The 17,298-nt window shown below is 46.4% G+C and overlaps 1 protein-coding gene across 3 annotated transcripts in view; it reads right to left on the bottom strand.

Annotated features, from left to right (window-relative positions):
* The window catches only part of LOC139382356 (signal-induced proliferation-associated 1-like protein 3), a 104,991-nt gene that overhangs the window by 37,515 nt on the left and 50,178 nt on the right, over window positions 1-17,298 (bottom strand). For 2 of the 3 annotated variants that reach the window (XM_071126335.1, XM_071126333.1), the window contains exons 2-4: window positions 16,240-16,356; window positions 2,115-3,807; window positions 534-664 (exon numbers count right to left, since the gene is read on the bottom strand). In XM_071126335.1, the coding sequence (XP_070982436.1) occupies window positions 534-664; window positions 2,115-3,579 (1,596 nt within the window). In that variant the 5' untranslated portion in view covers window positions 3,580-3,807; window positions 16,240-16,356. Of the gene's footprint in view, window positions 1-533; window positions 665-2,114; window positions 3,808-3,948; window positions 4,013-16,239; window positions 16,357-17,298 lie in introns of those variants that run through there. The other variant, XM_071126334.1, reaches the window with a different exon arrangement.

Here is a 17,298-nt window from a genome sequence, read left to right as displayed (position 1 = left end):
ATGACTTTGTTTTGTACACCGCACCTCTTCACCACAACTGACTTCAACGATGGCCGTCTCAGACTAAAGCATGAAGCGATCCACAGCGCAACTGAAAGAAGGAGTTGTCTGGCTACATCTTTGCTTCGAATGAAGAGGTTTGACCTATCACTAGCTGGGGTATGAGTGGAGAGAGGCCTACCAGTGGACCGGGGCCGGGCTTAGCTGTTCTGAGCAGGGCCTGGTCAGGTGGAAATTTCCACTGGCAGAGAATGGAGGGATTGGAGAGAGGAGGGGAGGTAAGAGTGCGAGGGGAAGGTGTGAAGGGAGAGGGTAGTGTGGGGTGGAGCCAGGATGAGCCGTGGTGACTCGCTGAGGTCCAGTCCAGGCATAAATAACAGCGTCCAAAAAACGCACACTCCCACACTGTGTCTCAAGCGCACTCTGCCTACTCAAACGACACACACATTTGGCAGCGTCAATATTCAGCCTACTCGGTGTTCCATCTAGCTGTGTGTGGGCAGACAGTGGGAGGCGGAGGTGGGTGTTAGTACCTCACTGGTTCTGGCGATGACGCGGTACTGGTACTGGTCCTTCAGGTCTTTAGTGTCGTCCAGTTTCTCCCTGCGGATACTCACAGCCACCGGACCCAGCTTGTCGTCCGTGCCAAAGTAGTTTGAGTGCTCTGCAGTGACACACAGGGACAGAGTGTGTTCACAACATGTCTGAACATGCCTTTGGTACTGTTGAACACCGTGTATTGATCATTGCAATAACAGCCTTTGGACATGGAAAAATGGAGGAGTGAAAGGAGATGGAGAGAGAGAACAGGCTCAGAGCGGAGGAGGGAAAGAGAAGAGACAGAAGGGTGGAGTGTCAGAACAGTGCTTGCCGTGCTTGTATGTGGTTTCAATCCATTTTCAATTACACATTCAATTAAAATCAGGTCATCAAGGAACCTGAGGACATTGATTAAGAGCTACAAATGACAAACAAAGACTGTACAGCTGAGCCGGTGGTGTGGTGGCATGGCTTGCTCGGAACAGATTCCACTTTTCCCAGATGTCACATGCTTGAGTAACCTTCAGATAGGTAGAGTAGATAATACAATAATAATAATAATAATAATATACAAATGACTAAATTCAATTATATTTGCTCTTCAATCCACAACAACACAAACCGCTTGCTTTGACGTGCTAGCCTTATTGCTTTGCGCGATATAGGCCTCGTAGCCAGACATGTTGGTTTCATAAACAGATCGCTCCACATTATATTTTATTACAACTGTGTGACGAATAAGTAGCCTGTCTGCTTATCTACAGTTTGATGAATTTGATGAATATAAGTGGAAATCTCCGATGAGACACATTCCTAAAGTAAAAGGCTATAAACATATCCGTGTGATTCATTAACGGCCTACTCCTCAAACGGAGAGCGACTTCTCCCATTTGTGAGCGGAGGAGGAGGAAACCCATGGAAGGATCTAGTTTTCAACTTGTTTCGCCCCTGCATAATTGAAGAGGCTCAGCCATGTTTAGCATTCCCGCTTTGTCCTGCAGTACAAACGTCAGCTTTTTGACATGCATGCAGGGTAGTACAGTTACAACACCGGAGTGGTCTCATGTTCCACACAGCGTTCTGTCTCTAATTAGGCTCTTAGCAGACGATTCTGTCCTCGGGGGGGCAGACATCTATTTTTCCAGGGTCTTAGAGAGGCAATGCTTGGAGCGCGCGTGTGTACACACACACACACACACACACACACACACACACACACACACACTTCTCTATGATCGGGGGCATTTTAATAGGAAGAGACAACCAGTGTCAGGATTCATGTGCTGAGGCAGAGAGGTCACCGTGTGTGTGAGGGAGTAAACTAATTCTTCCCAGAGCTATGAACTCAGTTTGCCAACAGACAAGAGGCATGTTATCCTCTGGGACCACTGCCAGGTTGGCTGTACAGGAACAGCTGGATGGAGGAGGAGAGAGTACCACCAGTGGAAACACTAGTGACATGGCTAGACTTTTATAGACAGCAGAAAATGATAGGGAGAGTGAATACTAATAGTTGTACAAGTTAGGCAGGATAGGGCGGCTGGACCGAGTGGCAACATCAGATGAGTTGTTACCTTTCCCGTGGAAGTAGTCTCGGTAGTAGCGTGCCCCCAGGTCCACGTGCTCGATGCTATAGAGTTTCAGCCTGTCCATTCTGGTGACTTGCTGCTCTATGGGTACCTCCACCACTGAAACACTGGCGTTGCTACGCCGAAGGCTGCCCCTCGCCAGGTCACCCACGCCCCCCTCCCCTCCCCGCTCGGCCGAGGAGCTCAGGAAGCTGACGTTGCGCTCCCCGTGTCCCCCCGTCTCGTTGCGGAAGTGGGGGCAGCTGAGGAGGAGCAAACTGGAGGTGGGGCCACCGGGGGGGCCGTCCAGAGGGTCCACGCCCAGGGAGGGGGTGGGGGCGCTGGGGTCGAGACCTAGTGTCAGGTCCTCAACGCTGGAGTAGGTAGCGTCCAACCCACTCAGAGCTGAGGACCGTGACACAGCCAGGGAGACGGAGGCCGCCGATGCCCCGGTGGCAGTGTTCCTCCGCTGGGATACATACGCGCGCTGAGCAGCAGCCACATGGAGGTCAAACAGGATGCTCTGGGCGTCGTAGTGGACAAAGCTCTTGGGGCACACCCAGGGTTTGTAGGGGGTATCTGTAGAGTTACGGCCTCCCCCGTCCTCCCCCGCCTCCCCTCTGTCCAGCTCCCCTCTGCTGGAGCTGCGGAGCTTCCGGAACAGAGAGGATGTCCCCAGAGACGAGTCTGTCCCCCCACTCTTCTTCCTCACCCTGTTCTCCGACCGTCCCATCCCTACATCCTCCCCCCGGGGTGTGGGGATGGGGGAGTGGCCCGTGGGGAGGGGTGCCGAGGGAGGGGAGTTGGTGTACAGTAGCTCCCCCAGGTGTATGGGGGCAGTGCTGCGCTGGTCGGGCCTCTCCTGGTGGAATTGGCTGAGCATGTCAAAGAAGCTCTGCTCGGGGATGCCCTGCACGTCGATGGAGGAGGTGCTGCCGTACTCCCGGAACAGATTAGCACCTCCACGACCTTCCACCTCGTTCTCATCCTGCTCGCTCAGAGTCACCTCGCTGTTGGAGCGCTGCCGTAACGGGGGGAAGGCACGCAGGCCTACGGGAGACCCTCTTCCACCCCCGTACCCACCACGGAACTCCACGTCCTTTGTGCGTCGCCTCGGTAAACGAGCCACTCCTCCCCGCACCAGCCCGACCTCGGAGATGGGGAAAGATGCGGAGGAGGTCGTCGTGGAGGGGTCGTCTGCATGGTGATTAGCGCCTTGCCCGTTCTCCAGGAGCGACTCCCTCGATTGCGCATGGCGCGGCGGCCACTCAGCAATACGGGCGCGGACGCCCATCTTGGGAACGGAGACACGGGATTGGGTGGCTGGGTCAGAGGAGGGGGCAGGGTGGCCGTTGAGGGTGAGGTGGAAGGCGGCATGTTGTGTGAGGAGGGACCCAGGCCCTCCCCCTCCACCCCTCTCTAGCAGGTCTGAGGAGGTGCAGGTGACCCCTCTATCTCTGTAGGTGTTCATGGCGCCCCAAGAGAGCTCAGGGCAGGACAGAAGGCAGGGGGGAAGTGGGCTGGCATCCCGTGCCAGGGTGGGGGCTAGGGGAGTGGGAGAGGAGCCCCACACACACTCTGTTGATGCTGTGGCCTCCACCTCCCACACACATCGCTTTCACTGGGAGGGTGAGACCCTGCTTGTCATATGCCCAGTTACACAGTAGGCCGTCTCTCTTCTCTCAGGCTCTGGGCAGATCTGGGGAGGAGACAAAACACACATTGATATGCTGATGACCACAACAAAAAAAAAAAAAAACATGCATACAGTAATACGCTGTTTCTTAACATGCACACCTAAACACTAACCTACACTGACCCAGATTCCCCCCCCTCCTACCCAATGAAATGACACCACGAAAACTGACTACAGAAACTCATCTGCAGTAGTGTGTGAGAGAGTGATTAAGGTAGAGAGGAGGATATGAGAGAGAGGAGAGAGAGCAAGAGGATATGAGAGAAAGGAGAGAGAGCAAGAGGATATGAGAGAGAGGAGAGGGAGAGAGAGAGTGGATGATATGAGAGAGAGAGAGTAGTGAGGTGAGGGGATTTGACAGAGGATTTCTCCTGTTGAGACTAATCTTCAGAATGCCTGACAAGCAGGGTTATTATTATCATACTAGTGTCATATTTCAGCAGCAACACACACACACACACACACACACACACGCACGCATTACATTACACCAAATCAAACTCCTGCATCATAAAGCCATGCTGAAAGTTCTAGGACAAATCCCAGCTAAACCGACTGGATAGTTACATGGAGGCAGAATATGCACACACACACACACGTTGGGTTACTGCTGCAGTGTCATCTTTCAGCTAATTTAACTTACAAGCAGTATGTGTGGTTCTTCATTTTTCTCCTATCTGCTCAGGGCGATGATAAATATGAGAGCATCTATGCTATGTACCTGGTATCAGCCCGTGAGAGGTATGTGTGTGTACACAAGTGCATTACAGCTGGTGTCAGGCAGTGAGAGGTCATAAGCATTCGTGTGTGAGAGTAGGTATGTGAGGTATGTGAGGTGTGTGTGCAGTGGGTATAAGTTTAAGCACCAGGCCAGATATGAGCATGACTTTGAGGTTGGGTGAAGTCAACCTTTGTCCTATCGTGATTAAGTACCAATAAAACATCATCCCCTATTGGGAAACACTTTTGACAAAAAATATATAATAATATTTTTTTTTAAAGCTAAAAAGGACAGCTAACACGAGCCTGCTGCGAGAGGGACGAGAGGAATCATGACAAAATATATTTGGGAGCCAAATCTTTTTCAGTAGCCTATTCCTCTCTGTTGAAGCCGTGGCATGAAAGAGGCGAGTGTCTGTGTGTGCCGACGCACAAGACAGCCTCGCTGGCTGAGCGTTGTGTGATGGGTTGTAAAATCATGAAGGGCACGGCTTCAGAGCACGGCTTCAGAGCACGCAACTCTGCTGTCCTCAGAACTGGATAATTGTTCAATGATTTGCATCTTTGCCTAATCTTCCTTTATTATTATGCCTAGGCTCGATTACATGGCCTTCGGAAATTATTCAGACCCCTTGACTTTTTCCACATTTTGTTACGTTACAGCCTTCTAAAATGGATGAAATTGTTCTTCATTTGTAATGGGAATTTTAATGTTTGTGCTTTTCTTGTCACTCATTTCTGTCTTCTATTCATGTGCTGTTCTAATAACCAATTTCTGTGTTCACGCAAGTGGCTGACTGTACAAATCCTCACTGTCAGTAGCTGCAATTTGTCAGTGCGCCCAGACATTGTTTTGAGAACGAATGAAAGATCTCGGTTTTCGAGGTCTCACCTTCGAGAGAAAGAAGCCTTGTGAGGTATTGGTCTGTCACCTGTTCTGAACCAGTATTGGTCTGTCACGTGGATGAAACAAAACAGTAATGATGAATTAATTATGCTAAACCAAGCAAATATAACTTGTGTATCGCCATTTATAAAGACAACTGCTGGGTCTGCCCAGGAAAATCTCCCGATTGACATATGTACTATGGTGCATCAAGTTGGTTGGAACCTCTCCAGTGCGCTGACAAATAAACAATGATTCATTTAAAGATGGACTTTGTGTCCACCTGTAAGAATTTCCATGACACTTTCCTCAATCTAAACACAATACCCCATAATGTCAAAGCAAAACCTTTTTTTTTTTTTTACATTTTAGCAAATGTATAAAAAAATGCTTTAAAAAAATCCACATTTTCATTAGTATTCAGACCCTTTACTTTGTTGAAGCACCTTTGGCAGCGATTACAGCCCTGAGTCTTCTTGGGTATGACGCTACAAGCTTGGCACATCTGTATTTGGGGAGTTTCTCCTATTCTTCTCTGTAGATCTTTTCAAGCTCTGTCAGGTTGGATGGGGAGTGTAGCTGCACAGCTATTTTCAGGTCTCTCCAGAGATGTTCGAATGGTGTTCAAGTCTGGGCTCTGGATGAGCTACTCAAGGACATTTAGAGATTTTTCCAAAGCCTCTCTTGCGATGTCCTGGCTGTGTGCTTAGGGTCGTAGTCCTGTTGGAAGGTGAACCTTCGCCCCAGTCGGGAGTCCTGGGCGCTCTGGAGCAGGTTATCATCAAGATTCTCTCTGTACTTTGCTCCATTCATCTTTCCCTCGATCCTGACTAGTCTCCCAGTCCCTGCTGCTGAAAAACATCCCCACAGCATGATGCTGCCACCACCATCCTTCACCATAGGGATGGTGCCAGGTTCCCTCCAGATGTGACGCTTGGCATTCAGGTCCAAGAGTTCAACCTTGGTTTCATCAGACCAGAGCATCTTGTTTCTCATGGTCTGAGAGTCCTTTATGTGCCGTTTGGCAAACTCCAAGTGAGCAGTCATGTGCCTTTTACTGAGGAGTGGCTTCCGTCTAGCGACTCTACAATAAAGGCCTAATTGGTGGAGTGCTGCAGAGATGGTTCTCCTGGAAGGTTTGCCCATCTCCACAGAGGAACTCTGGAGCTCTGTCAGAGTGACCATTGGGTCCTTGTTCACCTCCCTGATCAGGGCCCTTCTCCCCCGATTGCTCAGTTTGGCAGGTCGGCCAGCACTAGGAAGAGTCTTGGTGGTTCCCAAACTTCTTCGATTTAAGAATAAGGGAGGCCACTGTTTTCTTGGGGGCCTTCAATGCTGCAGACATTTTATGGTACCATTCACTAGATCTGTTCCTCGACACAATCCTGTCTCAGAGCTCTACAGACAATTCCTCATGACTCGGTTTTTACTCTGACATGCCGTTAACTGTGGGACCTTATATAGACAGGTGTGTGCCTTTCCAAATCATGTCCAATCAAGTTGCAGAAACATCTCAAGAATGATCAATGGAAACAGGATGCACCCGAGCTCAATTTTGAGACTCATAGCAAAGGGTCTGAATACTTGTTTTGTATTTATTTAACCTTTATTTAACTAGGCAAGTCAGTTAAGAACAAATTCTTATTTTCAATGACGGCCTGGGAACAGTGTTCAGGGGCAGAACGACAGATTTTTACCTTGTCAGCTCGGGGATTCGATCTTGCAACCTTTCGGTTTCTAGTCCAACGCTCTAATCACTAGGCTACCCTGCCGCCCTTATGTAAATAAGGCATCTGTTTTTTTAAATTTGTAATAAATTTGCAAACATTTCTAAACCTGTTTTTGCTTTGTCATTATGGGGTATTGTGTGTAGATTGATTTAAAAAATACAACTGTCATACATTTTAGAATAAGACTAACGTAACAAAACGTGGAAAAAGTCAAGGGCTCTGAACACTTTCCAAATGCACTTTACATAGCTAATAATAAACTATGGAAATAGGATTGGCATACTCTACACAGTTTCTTTCATAAGCTGTACGTTTTCATTTGAGTTCTCGTTCAAACTTTCAAACTAAATGTTGGCTCAATTTCACTTCTCGTTGACTGATATGAATATGAATATTTGTCATTAAAAATAAATCTGTGATCAAATCTGATTTTCACAATAGTTACCATTTGAAAGCGGCAACTTTAGGACAAACACTATTAGAATGGCCTCTGTTTGGCAAATACTCATAACTGTAACTCGCCTTAATGCTTTCGATAAGCTATTTTAATTAGTAGGATTTTGCTTTTGGCCGTTTGGTTTGCAACGGCAAGGAGGAGGGATGCATGCGTAACTTAATTTAGATTAAGCCACGCTCAACTGTAAGGTTTGTTCGAACTACTCATTTGATTTGTCTATCTTGCTATTGTTTGTTCTACCCATCTCATTATTACCTTAGGCCTATCATGTTTTTCGTTCCGAGTTAAGTTATTGTCACGTGAAGTGAAATGCATTTGTTGCTCTTTTTCAACAATGCAGTAATCAATAATCAATAGAAAACTTATAAAACAATGATAAAAAATCAAATAGAACAAAAACACACAAGAAATAGAAATAAGATCAACAACAAGAAAACAAGTAAGCTATAGACAGGGTCAGTGCCAATACCCATATTCCCAATGTGCAGGGATACTGAAGTGGTAGGGATAAGTTGACTAGGCATCAGGATATATGATACAGTATACGTTGCTGCTCAGTTTGATGACTGTGTGTGTGTTGCTTGACATACCAGTAATATCCCGGTACCAAAACGTCATGATTTTTATTTATTTTTTATTTTTTTTATTTTTATTTCACCTTTATTTAACCAGGTAGGCTAGTTGAGAACAAGTTCTCATTTGCAACTGCGACCTGGCCAAGATAAGGCATAGCAGTGTGAACAGACAACACAGAGTTACACATGGAGTAAACAATTAACAAGTCAATACTTGATACTTATGATACCAACATTTTAGAATACCGTAGTACCGTTTCATATGATACTACCAACTTCTTATGCCCTACCGATCTAAAGAACCTGCTGGTGCCTTTTATAAAAGTCACTTTTGTTTATAAATTTAGTTGAATTGAAGCAACGGCCGCTCGTCTCTTGTATGGGCAGGTCCAATGATATCCACTTTCATGTGTCTATCACGTGTGGCAGCAGTAATCATCCTGCTGCATCCCTTATCAGCCCTCACTCACCTGCTTCTCTTCGTCAGCACTTCACGTCTATTCCACCTTCAGGTTTTAAAAAATATATAATTTAGCCGTGATGGCGAGTGGGGGTGCAGACCCCGATGAGTCTTCCGTTGTTCGATTTCTACATTTGTTGCATTGGAGCAGTGTGCAAAGCCATCAATGTTGATACGTTGTATCATTTCATCACCTGTTATAACCAAGAGCACAGGCCCGTGTCTGAGTCGACTTTGCAAGCTCACCATCATGCAGCCTCTGAGTGTCAGAGGGGAAAATGGAAAGAATCGTGACAGGCATGCATGGAGCTTTTACAGCAAAGAAAAGAGCTCGTCTCCAACCTAAACGGTTTTTTTAAAATATGGCCCATATTACCGGAGATGCCTTTTTTTTTGTCATATCGAGATTCACATGCATTTTATATAATTTCACAAACCATGTTGTGGGCCGTAGAAAAATATATAAAAAAAAAAATCCAGAGTCGCTAATTATTGGCTGCTAGCTAGCTAGCTCAAGTACCAGACCTAGCTAGCTAACAGTCTGGTACTTGACAGTAGGCTTAGGCACATTTCGGGCTGCTATTCATGAGATGTGCTTCAAAAGGTAGGATTCATATTAGGCCTAATCTAAGCCTAAACTAGATAAAAAATCTATGTATTTCTGGTGCTCCTTAAATTCTGTTTGGTGCCTAATGTTTTAAAAGTTGGGAGCAGTGTGTGTGTGTGTGAGAGAGAGAGAGAAAGCTGTATGTGTGTGTACTGAAGAGTAAAGGCATGCATGACACAATGACATGCAGATCATTATGCATGTATATCACAGGAGGTTGGTGGCATCTTCATTTGGGAGGACGGGCTCGTGATAATGGCTGTTCCCGATGAGTGGAATGGTATCAAACACATGGCTTCTGTGCGTTTTGATGACATTTGCGCCGTTCCAGACATTATTACGAGCCGTCCTCCCTCCAGCAGCCTCCACTGATGCATATTCGTTCCTCCCATTCCTCCAGCCAAATCACAGTTAGGCCTTTGCAAATATGAGCAAATCAGCCATTCTATGCAGAATTCTATAATACACTGAACAGTGTGAATTTAAATACAATGTGTTGCATTGAGTAGAAGTTTCAGAGACAGTTTTTTGGAGAACGTTTAAAAAATAACGTGAACAAGCATCAGAGGGGGGGGGGGGGGGGGTGCTAAGCCACAGATTTTTTCCCCACCGTGGTATTTCGATACTACTTGGCATCGTGATACTTGGCCTGGTATCATATCGTTTGTTGGCATCGTGAGAAGCATAGTGTGTGTAGAGTCAGTATGAATGCGTGTGTGTGTGTGTGTGTGTGTGTGTGTGTGTGTGTGTGAGAGAGAGAGTGAGTGAGTGTGTGAGTAGAGATAATAAAATAGAAGGGTCAATGCCGATAGTCTGTGTAGCCACTTTGTTAGCGGTCTTATGGCTTAGGGATAGAAGCTGTTCAGGAGCCCGTTTGGGTCAGACTTGATGCTCCGGTACCGCTTGCCGTGCGGAAGCAGAGAGAACAGTCTATGGCTGGAGTCTAACAATTTTCCGGGCCTTCCTTTCACACCGTCTGATATAGAGGGCCTGGATGGCAGGGGAGCTGGGCCCTAGTGATGTACCGGGCTGTTTGCAACATCCCCTGTAGCGCCGTGCGATCGAGGATGGTGCAGTTGCCATGCAGTGGTTATTCAATAACTTCAAAACGCTCTGACAACTCCGTTAGATAAATTCATAGTTTGATCACGCAGTAGCGTGGCCGGGAAAAAAAAACAGGTCATATTCACATCAAATGGAGAGAAAATACAAAATTAGGCTTTTAAAATAATTAAGAAGCCGTAGTGTCCACACACAACAACAAAAAATAAGCGTCAGCTATGTTGCCCAGATCATCCGAAAATTTTCTGACTAGACATTTTGAGCTGCTTTGATGAAAATCTCTGTCTACATTATTCTCTTGCATTCTATAAATTGTTTATAGCATATTTATTGAAATAGGTGCTATAACAACGGAATGTTGAAATGGGCTATACATAGCCTGCCACATCACAATGTCGCCACTATCGACGATGGCTGCCAATCATCTTCGATATCAGACACTATCGTAATATCGCCCGACCCTACTCCACTCATCCTGCTGTACATTCTCACCCTCCCTTGCCATGGCGTTTTCAGAAAGAAACAAACGAGGATGCACGCAACTATGCTACTTCATACTCAGCTAAGGAGGGGAAGGGTGAATAGAATACAGAGAAGGGGGGAGAGAATGTAAAAGCGACAGAACAGCAGAACGCTAGGGGGGGGGGGGGGGGGGGACTGAAAGGGGGAGAAAGTGACGTAGTCGAGAGACTGCGAGGAGGAAGAGCAGAAACGTGTTCACTGAACCAAAATGACTCGCCTTAATATGGCAGTCACAAAGAATCAGGCTTCACCACCGCCCCGGCGCTATAAAAAACCTAATCTACCTCTGCTTTATTCAGGGTCTTTTCTCTGCTCAAAACTCTCTTGTCTAATGTTTCTCTCGCTCTCTTTTTCTGTGTCCCTTATACCTAGGCTCAGCTATCGCCATTTTATTCAGTCTCCACTCCGCTCACACTCCCTCCTCTCCTTCGTCGCTCCATCCCTATCGGTTTCCTTTTGCTTCATCCCGGTGTTTCTGTATCTCTCCATTCGGGCTTTGTGATCCGCCAATCCTTGTTCTCATTCCATCCCAACATCTGTCTCCAGTAAGCTTATGATCCAGGCAATTTCTCAGTCTGACATTGTTTAACGGATGCTAGCTACTGGTACGAGGGGGGGGGGGGGGGGGGGATAATGTTTTGTGAGGATCGTAATCATTCCCACACAAGCTTCTATTCATCATTCTACTCAGCCGAATTTGAATTATATTGAGTGTTACATCTCACAAGGCAGAGAGTGAAGGAAATTTGTGTACGTTCTGCACAATCCTCTTGTGATTCACTTTTGGCATATGACAGCATTACACACATACCATGAACAAAACTCATTTGCAGTGAACAAAACCCCCCCGTGTCAGTTGAGCACCAGTTAAACACACAAATGCATTGTGTCTTTTGGAGAAGGACAGGATATTCAAAAAGGCCCCTTTCCGAAGGGTCCTGCTCTGATCCTGCTGCTCCGGAACAAAAAACCTTCCCTCATCCGGCACGTTGGCTTTGATACGCTATCAGTCCCAATCCCAGATAGAACAGAACGGGCCCTTTTATTCAGCTGAACGCAGGTCAGGAGAGAGTGGAACTTCTGTCATGTCTCTGGGTGTCCCACGACACCGTGCCAAAGGCCCGACAGACGCACAAGCTGGGAGGGAGGACAGACACAGACTAAAACATAGCCACACAACGAAACAGGACGTGTTTGGCACACACATCTTGTTATGCAGTGCACTGATACGTTTCTAATTCAACTCAAATGTGAAATGTTACGTTGTTGGACGCCGTCGCAGGCCTCCACGGTTCACGGAGCCTTTGCCAAACTGAAAGAGATGGGCTCGCCACGGCCCAAAATAAGAGCTGCAAGGAAACTCCTCCAGACAGACCCATCGCAACCCAAGGCACAGAGGATGGCCCAAATTAGGTGAAAGGGATGAGCTTTATCCCCAAACAACTAAAATAACTAAATAGAGTTAAGTGGGGGGGCAGAAAATGGCAAGTGCCATAGGAAACAGGAGCCACAGGAACATGAAGGGCTTTGAGCCACCCCCAGGCAGACACAGCTCTGGCCCAAACTACAGAAGACGTAAAGCAGGAATGTAATGCCTTTTAATTACTCCCATAGCAATTAGTGAGGTCTCTGAAGATGCTGCTGCTGCTGCTCCCCCCCCCCCCCCCCCCCACCCCACCCACCACCACACCGCCTCCCACTCGGAGTGCCTGTGCACCCTTGGCCCACACAACGCAAAACACATACTGGAGCTGGTAATTACACTAGTCACTCACCATAATCACAGAGAGAGCAACGAGAGAGCTACAGCTTACCAGCGGAATTATTGTACACATGCTCCAGACGGAGAGAGACGGTTACTGTATCGTCACAAAGCCAAGTGGCCAAGGTCAAGGAAAAAGTCACTTGTGGAACAGACGGAACAGACGGAACAGATTTGAGATAGAGGTAGCCAAGAGGCTATAATTTTGCACGCCCAATATTTCAGTTTTTGATTTGTTAAAAAAGTTTGAAATATCCAATAAATGTCGTTCCACTTCATGATTGTGTCCCACTTGTTGTTGATTCTTCACAAAAAAATACAGTTTTATATCTTTATGTTTGAAGCCTGAAATGTGGCAAAAGGTCACAAAGTTCAAGGGGGCCGAATACTTTCGCAAGGCACTGTACATGAAGACAAGAATCAAGTGCTGAAACATATGTAGCCAAACAGTACTTTACAAACTGATCGAGAGTGACGGGAGGAAATGACACGAGACCCTTGATGTCTGTTCAGTTTGCCAGAATGTTAGCGTCCGTAATCCTTATTAGGAGACAGAATTGTTGTAACGAGTGAAAACTGTGACCTGGTAATGAATGAATAGATGATTAGTGAGTGGTGGAGATGACTAGGACCCTTACTGTCGCTACAGTGGGTTGTGAATGTGTAGCGATGCAGAAAGTTCAGCTCGGTTATCCTCTGGTCGTTGAAGGGTTCCTGTGGTGAGTCTGTCTCAAGCTAGTCCAGGATGACCCTCCTCTCTGGCTACCTGATCTCAACCCACTGGTTTCCCCTTGCAACCTGTCCACAGCTCTGACCCTAACCAAACCCCGGTGCCACATGAACATGATAAAAGGACTATCTGTGGTTTTTCCCAGGACTGTTGTGTGATAAGACTTGACCAACTTAGCCTGACTCTGGTCCCGGGGGGCTGCAGTGTTTGAGATAAAGTGACGGCTTGGAAAAGCTGGCACACACACACAGCCCTCGTTTTTCACCCCTGTCTTAGTGTGTCCTCCAGGTCTGCTGTGCTTCCCTACTGAACCTGGCAGTGACAGGTCTTGTCAGGATCAGGGTCTCTGTGCTGCCTCTCCTGGCCCTGCTGTGAAGGTCTCCATTGATTTCCTGTGACATTGTTTTGCACTCTGTCCCTGATAACCTCTACTGTCACTGCTGTGGTCTACTCCGTCATACAGGCAGAACGCTAGCCTGGGGGAGAAGCATTGGCAGGGAGTGATACACACACAGAGACACGTGCGCATTTGCATTGTGCGCACACACACACACACACATAGGAGAAGGGTGCATGGGGGCGGGGAATGAGGGGCGACCTACAATCTTCCCCTCCTCCACTTGGTTGCCTGTGATCTGAAGTAGGGTGAAGGGCAGTGGATGTTTGAGGAGTTGTTGCGAGCGGGAGGGAGATACGTTGAAGGTCGCCTTGTCGTCTCTACCATGACATAGGCTTACACAAATCTTTACATTGATAACATTAGGAGGTAGTAAGATTTACACATCAGCACAAGGCCATGCAACATCTGAACTCCTCCCCCCCTCTCTGACTGGATGAGATGAGCCCTCATCTTACACACCATTGGTTCAGGTTTAAAAAGAGACTGACTGTTACAGCTCATTTCTAAAGCGTGTCCCGAGGCCGTCATGCTGAGCAGTGGTACTTTTAACCCCAATCAGCTATGCAAATAAAGCATTCATCATCATTTCACCGAGACCTTTGCATCGACTCCAATTTACTACCACTTTAATCTACTGCTGTGGTGCAATCTAGCACTGGGCCTTTCCCCTGGGGTAGACAGCCACTTTACAGAACAGGGGGAATTCTCAGACTCAGAAAGAGGGAACGCTAATAGCAGTCAACTGCATTACTTCCTCTAAAAGTCTGTGGTGTAGCTTAGTAGAACTACAGTGGATTCAGACACAGTACTCGACTTTCGGACTGAATAGGAACATGACTCGCCTCGGTCGTTAGTGATGGGGGGGTTGATAGCTACATATCATGATATTATTTTGAAATATACAACATATCGTTTTTTCCCCATGACTGATCAAAACTTGTTTTCTCATGGCTCTCACTTGTCCCTCTGCAGCAGACATACGGTGAGCAATATGTTTGGACCGTGGAATCTCAATTAAAAATCACAGTGTCGAATTGCAATACATATAGAATCGCAATAGATATCGTATCGACACCTAAGTATCGTGATATCATACCGGGAGGTCCCTAGCAATTCACAACCCTATTGGACAAAGTGCATTTAAGTGAATATTACCAGTGCAGTAAAACCAGGACTATATGGTTAAGTGTAGATCTATTTCATATGAGTAAGAGATAGAGGCAGCGGTAAAAATCAAGAGAAAAAAAAATATATTTCCTGCTTGAGGCTATACCCTCAATTTTTTTTTTTACCTGACATTGTAGAAACAGCTGGTTACACTCTGAAATGTTCAACGTTGTCAGACGCAATTTGCTTTTACATGGTTTGTTCTAAGGTAGCGCTAATATGCTAGTGTAAGCCTAAGAGCTCCTGTCCTAGCTATGGTTCAGCTAAACGTCAGCCTTCGGCTAACAGACAGCACGTTGATGTGAGGAGGATGCAGAAATTATTTTGTTTGGCTAGCTAACTAGTTCGCTAGATAACGTTGCCTAGCTGTGTAGCCTATATTATAATATGAATGACGCTGTATGATAACGTGAATGTACTTTTGTTACTACGGGAGGGGTAAATGCTGACGTTACTTGATCATGAAGAATGTTGTTTGTTAGATAACTAGCTAACAGGAGTTAGCTGTGTATTTTCAGCTAATTGAATACGTACGGATGAGAAAATAAACCACGCTTGTCAATTGTTGCATTATTCAAGAGTGTAATCTGGTTTGGTTGTAATTATTCATTAGTGTAATGTATTTCAGAAGAAAACTTTCTAAGATTGTTAAATAAATTGTGCTTACTGGCTAGTGGCTACTGTGATATTTAGGGTCAATTTGATCTGCGGACCAAGAACGACGCTTTGCCAGCCACAACGAAAGGCAAAGCAAGGATGTGATGCGAACTGAAAAGTAGAAATCTATTTTCGCCACGCCGCATCTCTCGCAGCGGGAATAGGGCCTAAGACTCAGCCACAGACGTCAAAACACACCCCTTAACCTCCCCCTGACTGTTAACATTGACAAAACACAGGACGGCTGTCACATAACAGAGGATCAGGTGATGCCCCAAGGTTAAGGCTGGTCCGCACAGAAGACTTCCAGTATCCCTAATGGGTTCGTGTGCGAGCATACACACTTGCGACCACACACATCTCTCAACATTAAAACGTTGTCAACATTCAGGCTACAACAAACGGATGCATAGACAGAAGCAGGACCGAACAAATCAAAAACAGTCCCGTGTCGACTATGCAAATGAAACCCCAAACTCTACTGGTGGGAGGTGGGGAGTTTCAATGAGTATTGAACCAGGTCTTTCAAGCTGTCATCTGAAGGCAATATAAATCTGTAGATGGGGACACAAATCCTGCAACACACGTTCTGTGACTTCCTTCCCTTTTACAGCCAACCACGTATTGCCCTGCTGCTGTAAAATAACAGTGTTACTAACACATACGTGCACACACATTTGTTGTTACTCATTTAGCCTACCTCCTCCTGGCGTCAGCTGTGCAGGTGAACCGGGCGTGGTCCGTGTGTGTGTTGACTCACAGGGCATCAGGGGATCAGTGAGGCGGGGACAGGGGAAGTGGGTCACAGCTCTGCTGCCTGGAACACAAGAGGAACACAAGGTAAGAAGTTAGAACCACTGTTCTCTGCTATTAGGGAACCGAAGAGACAACTACCAGTTGTTTAAAACTTTAACGGGTGACATTTTGAGTGAAAAGTCAGAGAGCCCGAACAAAGCCTCCAGGTAGCCAGAGGGAAACTACACTAACACAACTGGGAAGATCTAGGCCAAAAGAGAGAAACACACCGAAAACATGAATGTTGCTACTTTACTTTAGCAGATTCATAATGTTTATTTGTTAACCGGTGATAACATTCCAAGTAGGCTGACTGAGCTCTATGTGAGGAGTTGAGTGGGTACAGTGTGTGTGTGTGTGTGTAAGTGAGTGAGTGGAGTGTGTGTGTGTGTCTGCTGTCAGTTCCAGGCTCATCAGTCCAGCAGTGAGTCTATTGTGTGATGAGGAGACGTGGATGCCAGGGGCTCTGTCTGTGTCTTACAAACACACACACACACACACACACACACACACACACACGAGGCCTACATCCAATCACTCAGTGGCACACACCATAGTCTCCTAAATACACAAACTCACCAGTTATCTCTACAACATTCATATGTTAGCACCCAAAATCGAGCAAACAATTAAGATCTTCTGATCCTCCACGGATAAAACAGCTCAGACATAAAGCCTCTTTTAATTTACCTCTTTTCATGTCGCTACGACACTATACACATCAACATGCTTCAGTTCGGCTGGCACCTAGCCGAACTCAGCTAGGCCGAACCGAACAAATGTGTCTGTATATTCCCTTAAAGAACTTCGCTTGGAAAACGAGAAAAAAAGCAGCAATACTACTGTGTCCATTTAGTCGCGCAATTTTACATCTAACTAAGCTGTTTGGTGCAGTGTTTCTCAACTCAAGAAATGGGCATGAAAACAAGTCGTCCCTCTCGTTGAATAACAGACTTCATTGAAG

Source organism: Oncorhynchus clarkii, chromosome 24 (assembly GCF_045791955.1).
Source record: "Oncorhynchus clarkii lewisi isolate Uvic-CL-2024 chromosome 24, UVic_Ocla_1.0, whole genome shotgun sequence".
Lineage (NCBI taxonomy): Eukaryota > Metazoa > Chordata > Actinopteri > Salmoniformes > Salmonidae > Oncorhynchus > Oncorhynchus clarkii.
This window is presented reverse-complemented; position numbering and strand designations above follow the sequence as displayed.